The sequence below is a fragment of the Pungitius pungitius genome, chromosome 20, assembly GCF_949316345.1.
Source record: "Pungitius pungitius chromosome 20, fPunPun2.1, whole genome shotgun sequence".
Classification (NCBI taxonomy): Eukaryota; Metazoa; Chordata; class Actinopteri; order Perciformes; family Gasterosteidae; genus Pungitius; species Pungitius pungitius.
Window position 1 is genome coordinate 9,509,356 of NC_084919.1, and position 26,897 is coordinate 9,536,252.

General features: G+C 44.5%; 1 protein-coding gene across 2 annotated transcripts; it reads right to left on the bottom strand.

Annotated features, from left to right (window-relative positions):
* Positions 1-463: 463 nt before the first annotated feature.
* On the bottom strand, positions 464-26,800 carry tulp4a (TUB like protein 4a). 2 transcript variants are annotated; one of them, XM_062559423.1, is made up of 14 exons: positions 26,387-26,800; positions 24,299-25,228; positions 15,230-15,358; positions 14,736-14,897; positions 13,105-13,285; positions 11,019-11,126; positions 10,729-10,892; positions 10,324-10,548; positions 9,923-10,157; positions 8,570-8,714; positions 7,814-7,985; positions 7,435-7,528; positions 3,527-7,335; positions 464-3,378 (listed from the first exon to the last, which is right to left on the bottom strand). In XM_062559423.1, the coding sequence occupies exons 2-14, from the start codon at positions 24,548-24,550 to the stop codon at positions 3,262-3,264; spliced, it is 5,793 nt and encodes a 1,930-aa protein (XP_062415407.1). In that variant the 5' UTR covers positions 24,551-25,228; positions 26,387-26,800; the 3' UTR covers positions 464-3,261. The 2 variants fall into 2 exon arrangements, with proteins under 2 accessions (XP_062415407.1, XP_062415408.1); XM_062559424.1 differs by having other exon boundaries at positions 465-3,378; positions 7,814-7,958.
* Positions 26,801-26,897: the final 97 nt, after the last annotated feature.

A 26,897-nucleotide genomic window follows, 5' to 3' on the forward strand; every position in this document is an offset into this window, starting at 1 on the left:
CTTTACAAGTAATATCAAATAAACTCTCTGAGACACTAAAGAGCATTCTCATTTGTATGAGTGTGGTGTTGCTATAAAATAGTAAGTCATAACTTTTTTTAAGGGTCTTGGTGTGTGTCATCATTCACTGGCCCGATTTACTGGGACACATATATTAAACCGTGTTCATTATTAGAGCTGCTTTTTTTCATGCAGGGTTTTATCCAGCTGAAAGGCATCTATGTTTTAGACTTCTTTAAGGCCTTTTAAACCTTTGCCAGAATAGTGCCTTTTACCTTTTAGTGTCCCTATCAAAGAGCATCTTCACACCGTTTGATCTTCTGAGCAATCCATTTTTTTGAAGTCAATATTTGCTTTTTTTTATACAATAGAACGACGTAGAGTAAACCTTACTTCAGTCAAATAGCTGGGTTTCAAGAATGCACCTCTCAATTCAACAATAATCAATCTTTTTGAGAAACAAGACATTTTTTCAGAAAACAATGACATTTTATTCAAAAGATGCGTGACATATACAATTATAAAATAATTTACATGGCATGCCTTACTATCCATTCACTATAAACGTTCAGTCACCAAATCAGACTCTTTTCAAGTGTTTTTGTCATTTAAGTCTACATCTATAAATACAAAGCACATACCTTTTCTAAAGAAAAGCCAAATCCTACATTATCTACAATAGGTCATCTCATGAAATCAGTTTGAAGTGAAACCTTATCTTAAGTCCACAGGCAATTCTTTACATTAACTCGGTGGCTTAGACTTGAGAATTATCATGAATGTTTATGTATGTGTAAGAAGCCATGACCACACACACACACACACACACACTTAAATATAATAGATTTAACACTGATGGGATTGGTAGACTGCACAGTTGAATACAAACACACCATAACTTGACAGTTACACTTTACATAACTAGTCTACAAACTACACTAAACTGGGCACTTACTCTTTCACATCTTTTCCATCCAATGCAAACTTCACAGAACACAGAAAATTTGCCCCCATCCCAACCAAACCTCATGTTCCCGTCTCACAATTTAAGCTACACAAATTTTATCAACACAAAAGAAATGCTCAGAAAACTCCACAATATACAGTATATATAGATACTATATCTCCTTCAGGAAATAATCTCATAAATAAAATGTACAGATCAGCAACAGAGATGCTGAACTCAAAAATGGTATCAAACTGGTCAAAATTGATGGATTTTTTTTCCTCAAAGAAAATTATTGCACAAACACTAACACAAAAAGATTTTCTTTATGACATGCTCACTTTTTCCATTTTTTTTTTTTTAAAGTGTCATACGAGACTTGAAATTCTTTTTTTTTTAAATCCACATCCCTATAACGCCCCTCTGACAGACATGCATCTTGTTGTGATACAGAGATCAGGCAAAAAAAGTTTAATTATCTCAATTCAAAGACCAAAGAGCTGGTCCAAAGCGATAGCATTTCTTTTAATCAAGAATTGCATTACACCTCCCTCTGGACCCTTCCTCCCCCGATTATACATTTTAGCAAATGCAAATTTTGGCACAAAGGTTAGAAGTGACCCTAGTCACACCTGCCTAATGGAACTGCCCTATTTAGATGGGTTATTTTATACTCATCATATATATATATATATATTTGCAGTGTGACTAATTTACTCTTTCCCACAGTCCTATCAGCTCTGTGTACTGATATGAACACAAATTTAAAAAACAACAACAAAAAAACAAGTTTTTCCAATTTCAGTGTCTGCTTACTAAATAAACAGATTTCAAGCTTCATCCCTCATTGGAGTTCTGATTTCAAATATTCAGCGACAATGATCTCAGCTTCACTGTTAACATGTTTTGTGGTTGTAGGAGTTGACATAAACGGTTCTACAGCATCGCTCCGCCCCTGAAATTACACCTCCAAACACAGTGAAGACAGGTGTAAACAGACATCCGTCAAAGCCACCCAAGTATTTTTACAACATTTATATGACTGATATCTATTTACATGACTTCTGAAAAGAGTATGAAATGGCATAGTGGAAATATAGAAAAATATTTCCTGTACCTTTCTTAAATGTTTAGTGTGGTCTCAAAGAGCAGGGACAGCGATACCAACCCCACAACTACACACTCACTTCACAGAAGTGACAGCAGGTGACAAATCACTTCATGCCAGAGGAGAAGTTATTCAATCCGGGCCTCGGCGACTTCTTTTGCGCCTGTGTCACCGTATGTAGATATTTCACCAAGTGCAGGAGATATCAGTCAAAGCTATTCAGTACACTCCTTCCACCTAAATCACTCCAGACTATGCAGCAATATTCAAATTCAGTCTCCCAAATAAAGCAGGTGAGTTGAAAACCATGTTGACAGGGTGCGAAGATTGTACAACACAAACAATGACAATAAGGTAAAAATTAATTTCTGAATAAAGAACAAAATGTACATATAAATAAATCCATGGAGTAACACTTCTTCCTTCAAAATCACAGGAACATATATGGAAAAGACTGCAGTCAACTTATCTCCATTTACTACTTGACCTCCCCAGTTTTTAAAAAATCGACTCACATTTTACTACAGTGAAATGTGTGACCTCTTAGTAGTGCTCCTAAATGATACATGTATCTAAGCCTGAATTCAACCAAGATGGACTGAGACAGTAACAAAAGGAATGGCAGAGAAAAAACAAGACCATGCTATCCTCCATGATGTTTAGTAATTATATTAAATCCTAAAAGCAATAGCAGTATAATAAAGTGGTAACTGTTTAACTATAGTTGGTACAGCAATGGATTTCAGTGCCCAGTAGTACCTGTGTGCTCTAGGGAAAACACGGCGGTGATCTCCAGAGTTTGGTTTTCAAGTATTACTGCGGCTTCTTTTGAAAGATGCACCTTGACAATTCTTCCCTCAGTCAACCGGTTATCATGTCTATAAGCTTCTTCTAGCTAAAGCAGCATTTATTTTGCATGATGATTACCAAAACTCAGCTCTTTGGCCCTACATGCATTGCCAGGTGCCACTGACTGCCAAACAGAGCAATTCTGAGGGCTTCCTTGGCAAATGCAGCCAATGCTTATTGCACCAACTCTAGTGGCAGCATTGTGTAGTGCAGCGTGATTGTATCCCTCTCTAAGACCAGGGCTGATTGGAGTCTTCCCATCAAAATCAAAGTTAATCCCAAAGGAAACAACTGTGTCCCTTCAACAGATTGCGTTAGAATCCCAGATATAACTCAGGGTAGACAGGGAGGCGACATCTCATTTGAGGCGTTGGGTGACATTGGCTAATGCCACTGCAAAGGCCTGCACAGCAGAGAAGGGATACTGAAAGTCCAGGATGTAGGCGTTGCCATCAATCCTCCCGAACTGCATCACCTGTGAAGACAAACGGACAAGCAAAAAAGTCAATACAGAAGCTACTTCCATCAACCTATCTTTGTGCACACAGAATGTCAGCTGAATATATGTCATGGTCATTTAATATACAGATAACATGATATGCCTTGAACAAGAGCTCTCATACCTGTCTGCCCTCCAGCTCAATTTGAAAGTTCTTGGCAGACTCCTGCGTGACCCGCCCCCCAAAGTCCAGCTGGTAGACCTGCGTGGCTTCGTTCCACAGCGGCTGCTTGTTGGCCATGACGTACACGAAACCCTGGCTGCCCAGCCCTCGGTCTTCCTTCTCGTTGGCCTTTCGACACTTGATCTCGTCCAGCTCACTGGCGGCCCTCAAGTTCCTCTTACTCTTCCAGCCCTTCTTACCACTCTGGCACTGATTGAGCAGCTCATCCCCACTGATGAACAGCTCCGGCTCACTTTCCGAACTGTCCTGGAACTCGCTATTGGCCGTGGCTTTATTCAGCTTTTTGGTCTTCAACTGCTGCTCTTTCTGCCCCTTGATCTTCTTCTTGTCCCTTCCTCCCAGCCGCGGACTAGAGATGAGCGAGTTGAAATCCCCTAAAGCCCGGCCCTCCTTCTTCAACTTGCTCCCTTCAGCCAAAGGTGGCACGTTAGCCTCCTCGGCGCGCCCATCGACCCGCTTGCGGTTCTTCTTGCCAAACTTCTCGGACCGCTGTGGGACAGGGCTCTCAGTCAAGGACAGCACCTCCTGAAAACCTTCCCCAGCCTCTGCCACGGCCTCTTGTAATCCCCCGTGGCTCTGCGGCTCTGCTGGTGGTGGTGCTGGCCCTGGGGGTGGGGGTGGTGGTGGTGGTGGAGGCGGAGGCGGCGGCGAAATAACCTTTTTGTCTATTGCCATGTGAGAGGCTTTGGGCGGTAGTGGCACTGCAGGACTGGGCATAGGCGGGAAAGAATTATAGGTACCCCAAGGAGTGTGAAGGGAAATAGGGGGAATGGGTAGGCCGGAACAAGCACTTCCTCCTGGATACATGGGTGGCAGCGGGCAACAGGCTAGGTTTGCAAGGTTTGCCGGGTAACCAGGAGGTAATACAAGGGTTACATCCTGTTGTGAGAAGGGGACAGGAGCCACCATCTCCTTTGGTGAGGAGCAGGGGCGCGGTGACCCTGGTATGGGCTGCAGCTGTGCCCCAGAATAGGCAGTCGTTGGAGGGTACTGGAGTGAGATCTGGTAGCCTGCCGCTGCTGCAGCAGCTTGAAATGACGCAGCACTGGGGCTTGTGGGCGACTTTGGAGAAAGGACAAAAGGCAGCCTGGACACATCCAAGTGCTGAGGCGGGCTAAGAATAAGTGGGGGTGGTTTGTGGGGTCCAGGATGTCCATTGGGATTCAGCGCTGCGGTCCGTTCCTGAGGAACCCACACCTCCTCTGTGGCGGCCGGGTCCCACTGATAGGGAGGCGGCCGCTTGACAACCATTCCCGGTGCTTCGTTGCCTACGAGCGCCAGGTTCCTCAGTGACTGGTTCAGGGTTTCGTCCTCAGTGAATGCTGAATTAACATAATCACCCCTGTCTCGGTTATTTCCTCCTCCTGCTGAGGAACCTTCAAGAGCGCTCAGAAGGCTGTAAGAAGACTGGGAGGCCAGAGGAGTGGCGCTGTTGGAGTGAACAATAACTGTGCTGTGTGGCGCCCCATTCCCAGGAGGGAAATCCTGTCTGATGATAGTTCCTCCTGCTATTCCGTTCGTGCTCCCTGGGGCAGTGCTTCCAATGCTCGATCCACTGCTACACTGACTGCAGGTGTATAAGGCTGTTGGCACCCTCTGCTGGAACGAGGCTGCTAGTGCACTATTATTATTTTTAGCCTTCGGGGGCAATGGTCTGGGTGGCTCCAGCATCTGGGAAACTTTGAGAGCGGCCTCTCGGCTGTTCCTTCTGAGAGTGGCATGGATCAGACTGCTGTCAAGCCTCTGTCCGGGGTTCCTGCCAACAGCAGTGTTCTGATTGGCCGCGTCAGGGTATGGGGGCGGATCTCCACTGGGTATGGAATAGCGAGGGGCAGTGAGCCTGTTGAGTGTTGCAGAGGTGTAGGGCAGCTGGATCTTCTTGTCGGAGGCGGAGGAGGAGGAGGAGGAGGTGACCCTGAGAGTAGCAGAGCTGCCGGGGCCCTGGAGTGTGTAGACATTCTGATTGCAGACGAGGCGCGTCCGAGGACGACACACTTCCTCCACATTCCCACTGCTGTCGAATGTTGTTATCCTCTCATATCCAAGCGGTGTGGGGTATTGCGCTAGTTGCTGACCCGAAGAATAAAGCGACAACTCTCCCTTCTTCAGACAAAGCTCACCAGGGGGAGGAGTCCCGTTGGCGCTCCCTCCTGACCCAGATGAAGGATTGGAGGCTGTGGCCGAGGCTGACGTTGCGGCTGCAGCGGCAGCAGCGGCAGCAGCCACGGCGGCAGCCACTGTCCCAGGGTAAGGGGGAGGGGGGTTCATCTTGCTGAGCTCTAGTGGGGCACTGAACACCAGTGTATCACCCTCAGCCATTTGTGGAGTTGACCGAGTGGTTTTGACTTTTAGCAGGTGCTCGTGTTCACCCACCACTGCCCTCTCAGCCACCAATTCTGTTGGTGGATGAGGGATCTGTATCTGCAGCGCCCCCTGCTGGAGCTGGTGCACAGCTGCACCTGACAGCTGTCCCGATGACATGGGGGGAACGGGGATTTGAACCTGAAACTGCTGCTGCTGAAGTTGATGGTGGTGCTGTTGATGTTGCTGAATCTGATGCTGCTGTGATTGCTGTTGGTGATGTATTTGTTGCTGCAGTTGCTGTTGAATTTGTTGATGCTGCTGTTGCAGTTGCTGCTGCTGTTGTATGTGCTGCTGAAGCTGATGTTGATGCTGCTGCTGCATGTGTTGGAGCTGCTGCTGAATGTGTTGTTGCTGAAGCTGCTGCTGCTGTTGTAAGTGTTGGTGTTGGAGTATTTGCTGCTGCTGCTGTTGGAGTTGTTGTTGCTGCTGAAGCTGCTGGTGCTGGTACTGAATGGGTTGGTGTTGTAGTTGTTGTTGGTGGTGCTGCTGCTGTTGATGGTGTTGCTGCGGTTGCTGCTGTGGATGGTGTTGCTGCGGGTGCTGCTGTGGATGGTGTTGCTGCGGGTGCTGCTGTGGATGGTGTTGCTGCGGTTGCTGCTGTGGATGGTGTTGCTGCGGGTGCTGCTGTGGATGGTGCTGCTGCGGGTGCTGCTGCTGCGGGTGCTGCTGTGGATGGTGCTGCTGCGGGTGCTGCTGTGGATGGTGCTGCTGCTGCTGTGGATGGTGCTGCTGCGGGTGCTGCTGTGGATGGTGCTGCTGCGGGAGCTGCTGTTGATGGTGTGGCTGTGGCTGCTGCTGTTGTTGTTGTTGTTGTTGTTCCGGTTGCGGTTGTTGATTGTGTGGCTGTGGTTGCTGCTGATGATGGTGGTGGCTTGGTTGTTGTTGCTGTTGCTGCGTTTGTTGTGAAGGATGATGAGAAGGTGGGGGCCCCACCATGAGGCGACCCATTTCAAGTCCACCGAAAATGACCTGACCAGGACTGGAGTACCTGGTGGGAACTGTGTACTGGGCGGTCAGGATGGTGTCCTGGCTTTGGTCTGACCCACCGGCAGCGGCTCCAGCAGAGGTTGATGTGGGATTTGTTAGGACATCCAGCTGAACATTTTGATTGGCTAAAAGTGACTGGACCAGACCAATGTTTTGGGCAGGGGACATGGCCTGAGCAGGACTGTGGATGGGCGCAATGGGTATGTTGACAGTGCAGGGCGGGTTGTCATCCGTGCTACCAGCAGGGCCTGTGACAGGTAGGTCGTCTTCATCCTCACTGAAGACGTTAGGGCTGAAGACAGGCAGGTTGATGTAGTCCATAGAGATCTTACGTACTTCTGGCAGGTAGATGGTCATCTGTCTGGGCTGTAGATGGAGGAGGCTTGTCTTATAAATGACTGAGAGGAGAGAAACAGAGTATGAATGATACAAATAAAGACAATGAGAAGTAATTCAATTCTTGCTAAATGTTAATTGAGAAGTTGTTGATCTGTTACCTGCCCCAAGATTAGTTGGCAAGAATGTGGAAAGTCCCACAATCTTGAACTTTGTTCCCCAAATATTGGATGTGACCTGAGCAAGATAATTTTGCTGCAAGACAGGATCAATGATTTTCATATTATTTTCTCTGAAATCCTTCAAATCAATCTGCAGAATAAATATGCTTTGTAGGTTTTGTAGTATTAAATATGTGAGCGCATCAGTAAACAAAAAACTGCCCCCATGCCTGGACACATAAACTACCTGGCTATTCGACAGCTAGTACCCCTCAGAGGCTTCCCAACCCACCAGCGCTACCAAGTGTGTCTGATGTCATCATTTCTATTAAGCACTGTTGAAAATATTGAATTTCAAATGAAACGACATGAATCTTACCTGAGTGATGTCATCCAGAGGAAATTCCCTCCGCGTAAGACTGGGTGAACCAATTGAGGGTTTCCGTATTGGTAACCGTGGCGACCTGGATATCTCTTGTGTAGTGCGGGATAGTTTGGGAGATTTTCTGGGATCAATGTTGATCCTGTTGGTAAAGGGACAAACTAAGTCTCTACAGAGAAGGTAGTAAATACAAAAAGAAGGTTTAGGCATGCAGTGAACCAAAACAAGTGAAAAACATTCCATTTTAGATATAGGTTAATAATAAATGATTGAAGAGTTTTAAAAAAACTGCTGGGATATCACACTAATGAGCAAACAAAATTAAGGGGTAAATTCTGATATTACAATGTATTAACTTTATTAATTATGTATTTTCGACAGATATTAATAAAAAATGATTAGGGTTAATTGTTTTTTTGTGTTTTCATGCTGTAGGCATATAAAGCAACAGCTATCTAAGACATCTGCATCCGTTGGTTCTCTGTTGAAACAGAAGCATCAAAACAAACAAAGAATTTGGGGGAAATCATGTGGGCAATTTCCTTTTAAAAAAAAGGTACAAAAAAGTTTATGATTCAAGTTTGATGAATATGTGGAACCAACATTGACAAAATGTAAGTATTAGTGCATGGAACCAACTATATAATCTATTGCTCGTTTCACAATTTAGCTGCTATGTTTCATATAGACAAAAGAAATGTAGTTAAATCTGGCATGATCTCACTCACTCACTCACTCACTCACTCACTCTACCTGGGCAGTTTGGGGGATTTGCTACCCCTGGATATCTTTGGAGATTTCTTGCCAACCCAGTCATCGCTGAGTTCAATGTCACTGGAGTCAGAGCAGTTACAGCTGTCAATCATGGCAGATATCAGACTGTTGCCGTACATCTCATCTGAGGAGAGAAAACAAGATTTCGCATATCAGTTTCAAGTAAATGGATTGTAAATGTGTGGGTCTTTAGGAAAAAATTGCTCGTGGCATTATTTGATGACGCTGCAAAACTTAAACCTTGATGCTAAACAAAAATCCTACTCTCATTCTGGCTAAAATGTTCATAATGTTGCTTTTTCAAAGTGTATTAGTGCGAAGACTAAATCTGGGTGGAAAAACAGGAGTACATATATGAGATGCTCCAGTATTTGGAAAACATAATAAACTTGGAATTGCAGGAAAATACTTCAAACCACTTAGAGGCCCCTTCTATTCGCTAGCAAAAGATGACGGCAGCAGCAATGTTCAACCATTTTCACAGATAAACATTTAGACCCATTCAGTTCAAACCCCAGCAGTCTCAATTCTTATACTTTTTCCTCATTCATCTGTGAACCACTGCTGCTCCAGCTTAGGTCAGGCTAATTTATTTGATGGGCATTAAAGTGTGAATGGGCTGGAACCATTTCATGGCTGGCTTCATTTATCACTGCGTGGGCAGGGTGCGGGTTGATTTATGAGAAGCCCAGGGGCCATCACAGCCCCCATTAAGCAGTTTTTAATTAACATTGGCCCAGTCTGCCCGATGTGACTAAAACATACTCACTCCGAGTGCCAACTCAAGAAACTCAAATAACTGTAGTTGTACTGGAGAAGAAGGACCAAATTTAGCAGTTGTGTTTGAATCGTTAGAGTAAAAGTAGTGAAAGAAAACAAGTTTGGATCTTGAACATCTTCTAAATGAAAGTCAGTTTTACAGAGAGCAGTAATAGCTCATTAAAGGACTATATATATGGCCTAATACGTTTTAAAATACTTAATTGTTTTGCAAATTCCTCTACTTAAATGGATTGAAATTATAAATAGAAAAAAAGAACATATTGGTTGGAGGGGTAATATTTAAAGAAATCTATATATATAACTAATTTCAAGGGGAAAAGTCTACCATCCCTATTAACTGACAGTAAAAGCAAATCAAATGATGAAATTATAAAAATCAGATTTTTAATGACTCAACTGTCATTAACAAAACACAAAATTCAGCTTCAAGAGTTTTCTAAAAGCCCCTGTTGGGAAAATCTAGTTTATTCAGTAGATCTTAATCAGGTAACATGTTAACTGGTGTTGTCATTCAGTGAAGTTGCAAAATTGGAGGAACCTCAGTTTTACCTGTTTTCCCATCTGTTTTGGGGTCCATGATGACAAACTCTGGACGCAGCTTACTTATTCGACGGCCTTTTAGGATAGGAACCAGACCTCCTAGATACTCCAGGTAAAGAGTGTAACAGGGTCCCCCCACCTCCGGGTTATCTTCTGTACGCTTCATTGTACAGTGTAGACGCTCGTTTCCGGATGTTGGGTAGCTCACGAAATCCCGCATGTTGTTGGGATCAGGGATGGGGGGCTGTAAAGAGAAAAGGTGAGTTCGTGTTTTACATACGTCTGCTATGGTTGGCTACACTTTGCCTGGGTTGTGTTTCTAATCCAAGAAGGCTGTAAAATGTAAATTTCCAGGTAATTAACATCCATTTTCCATGTTTCCCTTTTATGCCAAATTTGTTCTTCGTTACCTTGATGGTGGGCACAAAAGCAGTTGTGACGTAAGAGCAGAGGCGGAAAGGCATGGTGAGCTTGGCGACATCTTTTTCCTCCTTCACCGCTGTGGCGATGCTTTGCTGGCAGAGCAGCTGCAGGTTGGAGACGCGGTGCTCAACTCGCACCAGGTAGAGCGCCGAGCCACACGCCAAGAACAGACGAGAGTCCCGGTGACCCCAACACAGAGTGGTGATAGGGCGCTGCAGGGGAATTGAGGAGACGCATTGGTAGACAGTTACTTTAGGTCTGTTTCTCAACTGCTCACTTTACAAAAGTGATATCGAGTCTCATCCCCCGGAGAAAGGGAAATACGATACATACAATGGTACGGTGACTCGGGCTACTTGTCATACAGGTTTGACCCTGTTAAAGTTGATCACCTGTGCTGGTGTGTCCAGTGTGTAGATGTGTTCACCCCCAACGTTGTAGAACTTAACGAGTGCGTTCCTGGTGGTGGGAGGGCAGGAGGGCTCGGAGAGGAGGGTCCTCTCCATCCCCGCCACTGCGAGGAGGTCCCCCTGCGAGCACCATTGGACCACCACATCTACAGCATAGAAAACACAACATTTCATGAGACATTGTTTTCAAATTTGTTTAAACAAAAGACTGAGAAGAAACGAAACAAAAAAGACAGAACACGTGTGTTTTTATTATGGAGAAGCCCACACACCTTTCAGACCGGTGCGGATGAGGATGGGAGAGAGGTCGTCATAGTTGTTCATCAGGCTGATGTCTCCAGAAGTGAAGCTGACTGTTAGCAGCGGTTTCTGGCTGTGCACTGGCACGAGACAAAAGTACAACACAAACACTGTAAACAGGCAATGTGGGAGCAACCAAATGAGGTGTGGGAAAGCTTAAAGTACACATTAATACCTGTAAATGCAGAGAAAAGTATTGTTTAGACATCTTGTAGTAGAGAGCAGATGTCCAATGGTACCCACCCGTGTACTGAATAAAATGCATCAATTCATTCTTAAATATTATCTGGGGGAGAGCGGGGTTAAATTTATTTGTCAGTTACATCACTTATTACCACCACATTTTAGCCTGCCATGAAATTAGGGTGAGGTTGAATCAATTGGTCAATTAAATGCTGGCCCTGATTCAGCTTCTCAAGGGTGAGGATTGCTGCTGTTCTTTGTCTTTTGAGAGGGTAAACTGGAGATTTGAGATTTAAATGAATTACTGTGGGATTTAGATAAGTATGATGTGGCTTTTCCCAGATTCTTCATAGGGGAGGAGATCATTATTTTAAGGCCTTTGGAAGTGAGAGGTGAAAAGAATGTTCCTAATGTTAACGTGGAGTCAACTGTGTCAACGCAGGACACAAATACGAGGGCTTTATCCTTGAGATTGTGGCTAAAGCTTTTATAGGGTAGTCCTATTCCAGATGACTGAAGGTTCAAAAGGGATGATTGTTGCATCTTCGTGATGCATTTAGCTTTTCCAGACATCATAGTAGACTGTGCGTCATACCAGCAATGCACACCTTTACACGGTGATATCTACTGCTGTTTTGTCAAGTTTTCCATCCAACAACACTCTTAACAGGTGTCTTCATGAAAAGTCTTGTTTCTGAACACGTGTGTCTGAATGCCTTCTTGCACTGCGACTACAATGCCAGTGTGTGTCGGTTTGCACTGAAGTACTGGTCTATAACAATACACCAGAGCCTACTGATAACAGCAAGTCATTTAATCGAGGGCATTAAATAATTTAAAGTTAAAGCTAAGTTTAGAATAAATCTTCCGTGGAAGAGGTACTAAAACCAAATACAATTATTTTTTAACTCCACCCTTAAACACTGCGAAGGACAAGAGGAGATTTCTGTGAAATTAAAGGGCCCAACTCAGAAACTGGCAAATGGCCATATAATAATAATTTGCCACCCTATGGCCTACTGACCATTAACGGACCAGGACATGTGCAGCTACTGCAGCATCAAACGCAAACAGGAGGTCAAGTGACAACGTCAGCACAATCCTCCCCTCCCCCTCCCCCTCTGCACCGACCTTCCATTTGGTCACACTCTTGTTTAATGAGTCTCTCCCTCACCACTGGCAACTGAATCTTCAATTAATAGCTTTCATCGACTGAGATCAGCATCACAAATGACTCTTCCTTCTAACATCCCGTCCTTCAAACTATAGGCTTCAATTCATACCTTTTGCACTCAAGTTCAGTAATATGCTCCAATCAAAATGTATGTATTAAAGATAAAGTGATATGACAAACAACAATGTTTAATTTAATGCTTTTACTTCGTAGTTATGATATTCATTTTTATCTAACAACTTGACAGAGATTCCAGGCGCAGTCTATGTCAACTGTTGTGTCTTGGTGTTTTACCCTGTAAAGAGTGTTTGTTGTGAGTTACTGTGTGAAAAACTATAATCGAAATTTTAACCGGTATACCAGATAAACTTGTATACCGCACAGCCCTAATGTCCACATGAACATGTTTCAGAGTATATAATATTCATGGAAATAATAATGCAGACCTACAAGCCATTACTTGTTTCCCCACCTAAGGACTAAAAGTGTGAGGACGAGTTAATGGAGGCGTAAAAGATGGCGGTAAAGCAGTGGGAGGACGTGAAACACCTGAAATACTTCGGCCTTCTACCAACTTACGGCTACAACTCTGATTAACTTAACCAGTTTCTCATTGATTTTATATCGGGTGTCCTCGCCTGACGTGCGTCACTAGCATTTGTCTGTTGTGTGCCTAAAGACTCCGGCCCAAAGCAGCTTACCTTGCGGTGGGGAGTAGTCATCAGAGTCTGTGTCGCTCTCACTGCTGTCCTCCACCAGAAAATTGGGGTAGTTCCAGGACATGCTGACGATGCCATCCGACTCATGCAGCAGAATGTGGGCCAGCATGCGCCCGTGGCAGTCCATCACGATCACCTGTCCATCTGCAGTACCAAACAACACCTAGAGAAAAGTATTCAAGGGTTTAAGGGAGAAGGAAAGGAACAACAGCCATTTAACGGAGACTGAAGCCAGGCACACATGACAGAGAGAGAGAGCGAGCAAAAACCAAAGAAATGCATATCACAAGGAAAATAACTTTGATAATGAGTTGTGAAGTGAAGGAAGGTGATGAGTGTGGGATGAAGGCAATAAACAAAGGCAGCGACAGAAAGTTTGATGATGTCCAACCCAAGCTGACAATTTAACAGCAAATACAGGGCTTCTCAAAACATTCAACACAGAGAATAGTTGCTGTCACTCAAAGACGATCTCCCTCAGGGCCTGTCTCTGCCTTCTGAGTGATAAGTCCAAATACAAAAGGGTATGACAACCTAAAAGGGGGCCAGGAACAAATGGATGAAGTGTTTGTGTGAGCTAATATAAATGACATGTTAAAAATTATTACATGAAAGGATTTGGCTTTTAACAAGTAGCAAAGCATTTATTTGCAAGCCAATTTAACAAATTTGCAAGGCTGTAAAGCTCCGCCGACTTCATGAAGACAAGGGACCTAAACGCAACACTTTGTGGTCTTTGTTTGTTTACTCGCAAGGCTTTTGACAAACTTTGTGGTCCTTTATTGTTTCCACTGGTAAATTTCTTGTCCCAACTAAAGAGACCCCTTAATGTCCTACAATGTAAGTGCAATAAATCAGCCATTCTCAACCGGAGCCTCACTTTTTATTGAACAGTCTTTGCTTTCTCTTTATTTTTTGGATTCATGTCTCTGGGTTTTCCTTCACCTGCACTGAGCAGCTCTGTCAAAAGCCCCCACCTGTCACGTGTGCTCGCGCGTTCTTTGTTGCTTAGTAACGAACGTACGGCGGCCAAGGCGGTTTAACACCGTCTTCTCAAGATGTGGCGGGTGAACTGGTTGAAGTGCGCTCGTCTCGAAGCGCTGGCTGCCGTCGCCAGAAAACGGATCGGCCCCTTAAGTTCCGCGGCTTTATCCTGCTAACAGTTAGCTAAACTGAGACAGCGGAGTTAAACCAAGGAAGCCTCACTCGCACTCACCGAAGCGTAAAATAGTCGTCGCGGTCCGTATCAGTGACAAGAACCACCGCTGCCCCCCCCCAGTGACCGAGCGGTCTGGGTTCGTGGATGATGTAATCATGACACTTTAATAACCGCCGTACAGGGGCCGTACTTTGCCCATGTCTGTTAGGTGCAGGCGAGGAGGAAAAAAAAAAGTATTGTGACTTTGTCACCACCAACATTTTTGTCTCGTCGACGAAAGTTAGAATAGATTTAGTTATCATTTTTATTTTTTAAGATTCGGTTTCGTCTCGTCTTCGTCATGGGAAAAAGGTTGTTGACGAACATTTTTCGTCATAGTTTTCGTCAACGAAATGAACACTGGTGGCAGGCAGAAACATTTCACCCGTCACTCCGTGGGGAATGTGTGCGTTACCTGCTGATCATCGGGGGTCCAGATTCCACACGTGATCTGGCTTTCGAGGTTGATCTCTGAGGACCAGTGCCTTTGCCCGCTGACGGACCCCACCAGCACGAAGCCGTCCCGGTAAGAGATAAGAGCCTGGGTGCCATCATGGGACCACGTGAAGTCGCTCACCTACAGAGCACCAGACACATCAGTTTAGAAGCTTGATTATCGGAATGCACAGCTAGAAGTTATTTGAGCCTCTGATGACGCCTTCCCACAGACCGTTATTACTGACTGGGTTTCGCTTAAACTGAAATAATCGCTCTGCTAATGTCAGTGTAAATAAATATACTTGTGTGAAAAATAAATATTTTACCCGCAAGGGAAAAGATACCATTTCAAACCCGACTCGACATATTATCTTTAAGGCAGTTTGACCCCCCCCTCCTTCCATGCCAAAGTAAAGACGCTCTTTAATTATCGATTTAGTGCAGGTCCCATTTCTGTGTAGTGTATATTACCTGGGCTCCCCGGTCATTGACCAGCTCCACGGACCAGCGGCCTTCATACTGGATCCAAACAAATATCCCTCCGTCTGTATCACAGGTAGCCAGTTTCTGGAAGGGCTCATTCCATCGCACCAAGACCACCTTGAAGACACATACAAATAAACAAGGGAAGAAAAAAGAGACACACACATCGATTAGGGAGATTGTCTTGTGTCATTATGACAGTCATTGTCTGTGAATGAAGTATTGTGAGAGATATGAAACTGAATTTTAACATTTCAGTTTAGGTTTTGTGTGGATTAGTGTGGCCTTCCGTTGACACCGCTTCGCCCCTTTAACTACAACAGATAATGGGAGTTGATCAACAACACAGTGGGGCCCTTGATAAAAACTCTGAACTGAGGCCTGCGAACTCAATTCAAGTCACACTAAACTGAGACGTCAGCTGAAACGCCTCAAATCCACAAAGCAAAAACCAAGTTCCCACATTTCAAAGAGCTAAATTTAGCATTGAACCAGATACAAATATATCAGTGGGTCAACCTCATTTTTTAAAAGTTGCAAAGAAGCTTCTTATACATATAACATATATATGAATAATACAAACAAGGAGATTGAATTATGTTGTTGAACCATATCACATTTATAACATTTCTGAGTGTTGTTCGATACTTAATATTGACGTTGTGCATCCTTCAAGCACAACGTACGTCACGAGCAGACTTTTATATAAAGCACTTAGTTGGTCCCAACTTGAATATCGTAACTAAAAGGAAAAGTAGACTACAAGAGAATGTGACTAAGGATGTAAAAAAAAAAAAAAAAAAAACCTTTTAACGCTAGTGACTAACAGATTTTTGTGGTTGCCTTGAGGTCAGCAGATATAGACAAGGATGGTCATTTCCCTACAGGTGGAGTTATAGAAGAAGTTTTGATTACTGGTAGAGAACAGTATAAAAGTAAAGTGTCCATAATCTCTCTGCACTCATCATCTATCCCCAAAGGTACCCATTACAATCTCCATCCAGCCCCCTCTCCCTGTGTGTGTGTCTCTGCCTGGTCCTCCATAGCGTGACTCAGCTTATTCCCAAGAGAGAGCGGCTGTGCTCTCGCTGAGTGAAGCACGTGGGCCGTGCACGTCCAAACACACGACACAGGGAGGCTTTTACTGGGGCTTACGCTCCCTGAGTGCGACAGATCAGCGCCTGAGAGTTGGATAAGCCAGCAGTCTTGCGCGCCCCCTCCCCACCCGACAAACAGTCCCATCTGTCCGTGCTCCAGTTGAAGTGTTAATAATTAATAATAAGACATTTTAGTTGTCTTGTTGGTCCAAGAAGAGAAAGTTCTAGAAGTTTGAAGAAAACATAACTAAGCATAGTCCCTGCGGCACGTCTGCCGATCTGTTCCCTTTACAAGTAGTTCAACTTTGAAACCCGAAAAAAAGAATTCATAACAGACATTGTTGTGGCTTCAAATGAGGACACCGACAGGAGGACTGAGGAACGGCGCACCAGTCACACACACAAGTTTATTCCCATGCATGCAGATCAGAGTAATCTCACTTAGCGGCTCTTTTTGCAGCAGCACAGCATCTCTACCAGGGCTGTACCTTGGTGAGTTTCAAACTTCTACATTTTTTTGACATCACAGTCAAAGATGGACGTAGTCTCAGAGACGTCCGTTGTGAAGCTTAAAGTGGCCATCTTGCAGTGACGACATAGCCCAATGCGTGGCTAATCGGGGTGATGCAGCTAGCCACACAAATCTGCCACAACTAAAATTTGCCCAACAAGCCTCAATATAATCTTAAGTGTTGAGTTATTTTGAAACTTCTTCTACCGTACAGTTTTAATGAAGGGGAAAACAGACCTAAACTGTTTTACCACTGTTGGAGCATTTTGATTTGTGCTAATGAGTTGAGGGATAGTCACAATATGCTGATTCTTGATGCGTTTCTGGATTTAATCCAAGGGCTAGGTGGTCATGTGGGTCCATTTACACCTGAAGATAATCAATCAGGGAAATAGGGGGCCCTTAACATTTTTAGTACACAAGTAGGACATTTAAAATGGGTTAAACACAAATTATTTGAACATTTTGGAGCAGAAGAGGTCTCCATTATATTATAGCTGAGGTAACTCCCGTTAACGATCACATCTAATGTGCCAGGTTCCTCAACAATTCCCAACAGCCATTGCCTTGTGTATTGTTATGTCTGAAGTGATAAAAGAAAGGGTTATCCTAGGTGGACTCGACGTGATCCATCTCACACAAACATGTTTATATAAATACACCATGTGCAGCCCTCAAGCGTAATGAGCAAACAGTAGGATTCATCGCTCTCCTGGCCCTGCTCCCTCAGCAGTAAGGTGTCCTGTGAGCCAGATTTACTGTTTATTCACTCCCAATCCCAGTGGTATAAATGCTAATGTTGCATCCGTAGATGTGCCTCAGCTGCAGGAGAGAGGACACAAAGAGACCTGGCCTGTTGTAGGTCTGCGGCAATTTCCCCAATCATGGACCATCACAAACGGCCTGCCGTCAATCAGCCACAGCAGGCACTTAATGCAGCTTGCAGTGTTCGGTGGGCACGGAGTCGACAAGCCTCACAAGGTGGTATTGTCAAAGACAGCGCATTTCCATAGTCACAGATCTCGTTTCGGGGGAATACAAATCAGTGGGGTTACTCCCCATCGTGCACGGTCTGTAACCTCTGCTGAGCAAAACGGAGTATACAACCTAAGGCAGCTCCAGTTTGTGTACACATGAGGTTTAAGATTAGAGCGGCAGGTTGCATAATGCTAACATCATTCTTCACACTGCATGAACGGACACAGAGGGGCCAAAATAAAAACGTCTATGTGTGCAAGGGCGCATGCGTAAATTTGGCTCAGCGTGGTGATTAGTGTGAGCTGGTCAGGCATCCTGCAAGGGGGGGGGGTGGGGGGGGGCAGCTGAGCACCTCGGTGTGACGCAGCGATCTGGGTGATCCGACGTCACATGGACAGCGAGGAGCCAGAGGGATCATGGGCGGGGCAGGCTCCTCCACACAAACGAACGCACACGGCGTTGACGCTCATCTTCGCCGCTCGCAGCGCGGTGAAAGTGCAGAAGAACAAAAAACGACGCACCGCGCAGCAGTTGAATAATGCTCGTGTCCGCAGGGAACCCATTCGAGGCACTTTAGAATTAGATGAAACACAAGACACAATTCAAACATTTCAAGGATACAGCGGGACTAAAAAAATAAAAAAGCAGAAAGATTCACAGATTGACAAAAAACGAGACGATTATGTACGATTATTGTCTTGCCCTTTAAAAAAAAAATCTGAATCCACAAAGAAAGTTGCACTCTGTCCATCTCAGCTGAAGTCACACGCTGTAAGCCGGGCCAACCGATACATAGCAATAGCAATACGTAGACGACTGGACTACATGTGTAAGATCCGCCCTTTGGCCACAGCAGTGACCATCGCCAACTTCTCCCCGGGAAGTTGGCAGCGTCTTCACTCCTGCAGCCTCGTTGTTGCCACTGCAGCCCCGGCCTCTGACTGGGACCGAGCTGACCCCAGCAACTTAACTGAACACACCAAATCAAATCAAGGGACAGCTTTGGGTTACATTGGAGTCAGCAGAAGTGAGAGGACGCAGTGACAGTGCAGCAGCAAGGAGTTTCACTTTTACTTTTTTTTATTTTTATTTGCAGGAGGCTTATGAATGAAGTGGCTGGACTAGTGGTATGGGAGCACGTTTAAGCAAGTTTAAGCTTAACATCTCTATATACAACATTTCTATCATTTGTTTTCTATCATATGTCATAAGATATTCATTAAAAAAATTTAAACTTTGTTCTACGCTTGACTAATGAGTAAAGAATTATTAACCAAACGGGCATCAATAAAAGTAGATGCAGCGCTAGCAAGAAGGAGAAGATGGTCCCTTTCTCTCGATAACACCGTCCCCTCTGATTCTGGGTCTGACATGATATTAAATCAGCCGCAAAACTCAATTAAAGAAGCGCTGCGTTGTGCCGATACAAAAGCAAGGCAGCCAGAACGGGCAGCAAAGGTCCGCAGTGATTTGCGGCGTGAAGGAAAGGGCGGCACCTTCAGTGGAGGTTGAATCTGAAACGTTTATGAGTAGAGCAGGCATGTGATAAGTTATAAAACCCTAATCAATTCCAATAATAGCATTTCCATTGGTTATCAATGAAAAAGTAGCAGCGGGCAAACCGCGGCTCTGGGTGTTGGCAAGGTGGTGACTCGTCAGTGCTGTAAGATGCTTAAAAATTGTGTGATTCATTGCAATTGATTAGATTTTACTCAAACTAGTGCAATACGCCGATGCGTTTCTGGACTGAATCCATTCGTAAAAGAACACTTCAAACTGAATCAAACTTGAGAGAGAGAAATGTGCACAGTGACACGCCACGCTGGCTTTCACGGAAAGCTTTTAGCGAGCATACAAGCCGGCCTTGGGTCCGAGGAAGAGGCCGAGCCCGAGGGGTTATGCTCTACAACTTCTCCAAGGATGGATTAGCACACTAAAGCCAGCTCCACTAAGCCCATTTGGTGAGGCCTTTTCAATGCGCCGAAAGTGTCGCATACTCCTCAGTCGCTAGCCGGGCTTCTAATGTCACAATGCCAGGAGAGAGCAGAAGAAAGTGCTCTAAAAAGGAAGGTGCGGGTGGGATAGCACAGGAGATGATGAGGGAGGAACTAATTAGGCAGTGTAAAAAGACAAGGGAGCGAGCTTTAGATTTGTAAAGTGTGTGGACACAGGTGACGATGAGGAAAAAACTCTCGAGCAGAAAAGCAGCACAGAGAGCTCTGTGTTACGGTCCGCTCTGAGCAGCTTGAAGCCCGCCAGCTGGAGCGCGGAGTCCGGTATCGATCCACAGAGCCACAAAACGGAGGATGTAGAAACAACGCTTTTATTTTAAGCGTCTAACTTTTAAAAGCATAGCAATTATTTCAAACTAATCTCAAATGAACAACAAGAATTTTTGATATAACAAAATTTCCCTGACTTCTCCAAAACTTTTGTAATTTTATTTTTTTCCATTACTTTTCCAGGCCTGGAAATGACCTTTTTAAAATGCCATGACTTTTCCAGGTTTTCCATGACCGTACGAACCCTGCAAGGGGCCGGTGGCCATCCACAACGGCCCGCCTCAATTCCAACATTGAGGTGCTGCTGCAGCACTTTGTAGGTTCAGGCAACCGCTACACGACGCCTCACTTGGCGCACACTCGTTCCTGTGGACACCCACCAGTACCAGCACCAGTCTCCCCCCAGCACAATGGGGAGCTCCGGCGTAGTGTAGAAGCTCTGTGTAAACGTGCATCCAAATGGAAACAGAGTAGTTTGGACCTAAGAGAGGGATTCCTTTCCTGAGATGCAGGATGATCAGCAGTCTTATTATTAGTAGAGTTTGTAAGTCAGAGAACAACAACCTAAAGAAGCTGCACTGGGAGAAGAAGCAACATGGTGACGGTGTAATCCTGAGCTAGTGCCCTGGGGTTACACGTCTCTTTTGGATTGGTGCCTTGGACAATTAGTCCTTCTCTGTCTGAACAAATAACCGGGATCTGGCTTCAAAGGAGAAAACAAACAGGCGGGACAATAATCCACCACTAAAACTCATTGGAATGGTAGGGAGGTGTGTATGATTGCATATTCTCAATAGTTTCAGCAGACAGTCAAAACTCATGCATCACCTGAAAAAGTGTGTTAGCCTCAACAATTCATTAAGATTACATTTCACTGAAGACCTGTGACAAAATTAAGTAGATTTTTCATTGGAAATAAAGAACTTCCGTTAACTAACAGCGCACATTTGATTGCACCGTAGGACCAAAGGCACAGTGAGCACTTGATGGGATTCTGACAGACAATTTGCTCAAACTCTATGTTGCGGTCACTATTTCCTTGTCAACACACTGACAGTCATTGTCGAGCCTGTCTCGGATGTTCAGCTCCCGAGGAGACTGAACGGACTCCTAGTGACTGTCTGCTCTGTCTGTTCAGCTTCTGTGAGCACTATAATGGGGAGAGAGAAGGGAAAAAAAAAAACCTGGATTGTCAAAAGAGGCGTCGATCTATTCTGATGCACGTCCCAGAGGGGTAACGCCGCCGCAGCATCACAAAGATTCATTTAGAGAGACATGTAACTTTCATCTATTTTCTATTATGTTTCCGTTTAATGCAAAACACACACCGGGTGCTGAAGAAAAAAAAAGGCCAGAAGCTCTGTTTAGAAAATTTTATAAAAATAGTTGGAGGACATTTGAGGATAAATCTTTCAGTAGAACCTTTATTTGTCTGATTGCTTTATTTTTAGTCAGAGAATAAGTTACAAAAAAATGAATGTTATTTTGTGCTGTTACAATACTTTGCAAAAGCAAATAAGCAATGTTAAATAGAAAAATGATGTGTTTAGTCGATTTGTCTACTCCGATGCGCTGATCAGCAATTCTGTTCTGCATCATTGTTAAATGAATAGTGTTGGGTTGTGCACTGCTGATCAGAGAGCAGTTGGAAGTGGCCACATTGGGTCATGAGATATGTCATTGCCATTTGAAAGACCTCAGATAAAGAGCAATAACAAATGAAAATAATCAGTTTCCTGGTTTAGTCAAAGCACTTCTGCTAAGCACCGAGTCTCAATGAAGAAAAATTAACCATTGAATAGAAAGCAGTTTTCTCCTGACACCCACTGTGGAAAGATGGCTGTGGGGGAAAGAAACAGCATGTCACCGCGTGCACGCAAACGCACAAAATGATCACAGGACACCCTGATCCATGCATCAACAGGACTAAAGGCTAAAATGAAGGATGGTGCCGTGAGTATTGATCTTGGCAGGACTGGACTCGTACGGCGAGAATTCATGTAGCATTCGTGTGTGTAGTCATACATAAAAGGACTTATTTCCCTAAAGGACACCTGTCACCGGCGAATACAAGGGACCAATGGCAGTGCTGACGTTTAAAGGGCACGAGGAAAGGTTACCCCAATGTATGGACTTGAAATGAAATGTTGGTTTAAGGAGGGATCTTACATGTTGTGTAAACAATTTCAATACCCAAGACAGAACTGCAGACTATATACCTTGCTCAGGGGGGTGGGGTGGGGTGGGTGGTAGGAGGGGACCGTAGATAGAAAATGTCATGGGTGACTGAACAGATCTATCATAGCTTGACAAAATTCATTAGGCAGTGTGATTTCCACCACTGTCAGAATGCCCAAGTTATGCAAAGGGTGGACGAGTGATGGATTCTGCATTCCCCAAAGCCTTTATTTATTGCTTCATATCAAAAATAGAGTGGGAATGCAGAGAACATTACTACTTTCATTAATGGTGGTGGGCTGAGGGCAGTGAGCAATTTTTTTATCAATAGCATGTGTGTTGGATAAAGGGAAAACCTCCTGATTGTTTAATTTATGCACCAAACAGCAAAGCAGTTGCAAATACATTATGGACACAATTTTTTACAGAAATGTCTATCAAAATACATTTCAATCCAATTCAAAATTGGGTACGTTTGAGTTGTGCATGTCTAACCTCCTCCACACCGCATGCACCAAATAATAAAAAGGGAATTTTCAGGACTTGGATCACATTCAAGTGGGCAGAGTTAAATGGCATTTCTGCTGCGCTTCAGTCACTCTCTGTAGGGATTCATCCACTCTCCCCTCAGCTGCCTTATGGAATGCTGACACTGCACCTTGCTCCATCTGACCAACAGCTACACTCACTAAGAGAGGAAAACGCAACCTGTTTGCGATCTACTTGTGCCAGCACCGCTACACCGGCGGGTACATTCATATACATGGTGAGTGGGTGACTTCAACATTACTCATCGGATCTCTCCTATGAAGCAAAAAGCCTCTGTGCGCTAGTTGTGGGGAAACTCTGGGGGGTATAACCATGGCGAGAGATAAGAGCAATACCAGGGGGGAGTGCACTGAAATATTTTGACTTGGAGCACCATGGAGATCTAATGCAGGGGTGTCAAAGAAGTCCTACTTTTAGCCAAAGCCTACAAAGACTGTAAGAACAAACAAACTAGTTATTTACTTAGCTTAACAGTGAACAACAACAGCTGTAGAAAGACTTGAAGCTGTATGAACTCTCTTTGTGCTAGAGAAGATGCTCATTGACCAATCCCTGTCCTAAATAAGCACAATGACTAGCAGCTTCAAGGGCATTGTTCACCTGACCCTGCAGCTAGTAAAAGGAAAAGGTAAAAGGAAATCTTTCACGGACCTTCTCATAAATCACATTTTTGTGAGCCCACAAATCTCCCTTCATTCCAGATGAAATGGACTGGACTGAGGAGTTTAAAGTGGACTGATAAAAGGAGGATCAATAATCTTTAATCTTATGGAGAAACGTAGAGAACCTTGTGTTGTATGCATTTGCAATAGAGTTGAATTAGAGGAAGGTTGTAGTAAAGTGTTAGTGAACTAATCAGACATGCCCTGCTCCTTAATTTAAAAAAAGCTTATTTATAATTTATGATGTCCTTATAGAATAAATGAAAGATAATTTGAGTTAGAATTTCTAAAATAGTTACTGACAGTCGGACATGGAAAAGTAACCTACAGTTACTACATTATTTGGATGATTTTCAATGTTAAGATTAGCGCCAAAGAGTAGCGATAAGAAAATGATCACAACTTAATTTTATAACTTAAGTCATATCACAACTTTTACAATGTTTAGTTGCTTGTTGTTTACCGCTAGAGCTGCAACTAACGATTATTTTAATAATCGATTCATCTGTCGATTATTTGTTCAGTAGTACGGGTCTCTCAGATGTTCTGCTGCGCGAGCGCTCAACTTTTTTTTTTCTCAGCTCTGCGTGGCGCGCGCAACTTTCTTTTAAAACTCAAACATAATAGTCGCGCGACACAACGAATCGATAATGAAATTCGTTGCCAACGCTTTTAATAATCGATTCTAATCGATTTCATCGATTCGTTGTTGCAGCCCTATTTACCGCTGACACAAATGTCCCCCATCTGTTTAAGCAGGAATGACTTAATGGGCGTTTCCCCAGGAACACCCCTCTCACCTCGCTGTTGTGTCCTCTGAGGTTGAAGTTGACCCTCTGCGGGGTCGGCCGGTCCCGTCTGCAGTGGCTGGACGTGAACGTGACCCCGACGACTCCTCGACCGTTCCCGGTAGCCAGCCAGCCCTCCTCGTAGTAGCGCTTCCTGCACACCGGCTTCTCCTTCTCGCTCTTTGGCACACGGCCCTTCCAGGACAAGCACAGGATGTTGGAGTCGCTGCAGAGGAGCGGGCCATGCTCCACGGCGGCGAACATCCCCGTAGGTCTCCTTGAAGCCCCTAGATGAAAAATGCAAAATATACCCTGGGAGGGATGTGGGCGGTTCTTCGGAGGGGCCGCTGCCGTTATGAGCGCCTCTCCTTAAATTACCAGTACGGTGTCGGATGAGAGACGGCGACAACGGTGCATAGTACTTGCCCTTTCCCCACTCGGCTGTCTCGGGGTATTTGCAGTAACAATTAATAAGGTGATAAGGGAACACTTCCCAAAAGGTACAAAGGAGGTCACGAAGCTGTGGACTTCAGCTCAGCTGTATCGGAGCTTCATGCACAGCGAAAAGGCACTCATTCAAGTCATTATGACGCGTTGATCAGTGAGCGGCCTTGTTGGCGGTGTTTAAAATGACAAGGCAACGGATGGGAGTACCGGATGATTATTTAGAGACCCGCTGAGGCGGATTCCTTGCTCCAGACTCCAGACTCTGGTGATGTGATCAAAAAAAATAAAGTTCCAGTTGGTGTAAGTAACGTTTCAGTCCAGTTCAGTGTGTCATTTCACGGCTCGTCCTCCTCATGCGACCCTGGCCGTGTGTGTGAGAGGAGGAGCAGGGACTCCATCAGCTGTTGGCCCACAGGAGGGCCGCTTCTCCCGGTAACGTCATCACCTCAGCCAATCCGTCTGTACAACCCGCCTCGGGGATCCCATGGAGGTCCGCTGGTTACCACCAACAACAAAAAAGACCAGGAGGGTCATTATCACACAGAAACTATCGCTAAGAAAATTAACGAGTAGTACAAAATGTTTTACGGTTTGAATGATTTAATCAAAGTGTGAACAGTGCACGCGCGGCGGACGCGCCCACCTGCCACCCACAGCCGATCATTTAACGTTAATTGTTAATGCGTTCACCTAAAATTAACTATCAATTTCCGTTGCTCGTGCAGCAATGACTTTAGTTCAAGTACTACCTTGCTCAGCGGAAGGATATTTAACAACCGCATTATTCAAGAGAGCAATGTGTCATTGTAGCTCCAGTTGCTTTAGGCTGGCACGAGGGGACAGTAGAATTGGACAAAAGCGAGAGAAAACAACGACGAGACACAAAAACAATTATAAAATAAATCCAACGAGTTTCGACGGACTCGCAGACCGTGATTCGCCAATAAAATTAGACCCGGTGGATGTCGTCAACTGTCGTAATGAGAACACAACGTTATATTATGTTAAAACTAAATTATAAACAGGTGGCAGTACAACAGATGTTACAGCGAAAGTGTAGTTTGATTTTCCGATTGCGGATTAAAATAAGACACAGTGGTAATATCGTTAATACTAAAGTATTGAAGCCAGATGAGGATGAAACCAAAAAAACCCTAACAACCATCACCAAGAGCCGACTTGTAGCAACAGATAGCTAGATTCTGAATGTTGAATCAATAAAATAGAACTGTGTGGGCTGCATAGATCAAAACATGTCAACAGCGGCATTAATCCTCCCAGTTAAAATGTAATAGCTTGCCATCGTCTTTGTGCAGTTAAGCTAATCTATCTAGCCGAGATCATCGGAAATGCAGTCAACATGAACCAGCTGTTTGTGTTTTCTACCTCTACAAAGAATAGCCAGCTATAGCTAACCCACCAGCTAGCCGAACAAGAACAACCATCGGCGGAGACTGGCTCTGTCCATCCGCCGCTGGCAGTGGTCGCTAGCAGGCTACAGCTAGCACGTTAGCCGACTTTTTATCCCGACGTGTTTGAAATATCAGCACCTATGTTTCCCCCACACGCAAAGGTGGGCGGCCTTGTTGGCTGAGTGGGATGTCGATAGCAGTATTATAGCCGACATCGTCGGAAAGGAACCGACGGGCTTACCTCTGTTACTGCTTCTTCCTCTGCCCGCAGCCCGCTCCTGTGTACGCTGGTAGGGCCCCGACAGCCGTGTCACGTGACAGACACGTGATACGGACCAATTAAATCATCACGGTTCACATCGATAACTGTGTTTTTCTTCCTCTCGTGTACGGTTTGCGGTTTTATAATGAGAAGTCTGGTAGATATGTACTGGATTACGGGTGTGTAGCGTTTTGAGCCCGCGGCACATCTCTCATAAAGGTCAGACAATATTCAACACCCTTTTGATTGAGACTATATACATAGCCTGTTGAAACAATTACAATTGGAAATGTGAATGAGAAATGTATTTTTAAGTAACTACTTTATTTAAAATTATATACTAAGATACGTAGGAAAAGGAGAGAATAAAGTTAACCGTTTTGGATGACGAAAGCAAAGTAACAAAATACCTAGAAATAAATAATATAAACTTCATTCCAAGGTTTGCCTTTATCAGTGATATAACCGTAGATGCGCCCCTTCTCGACCT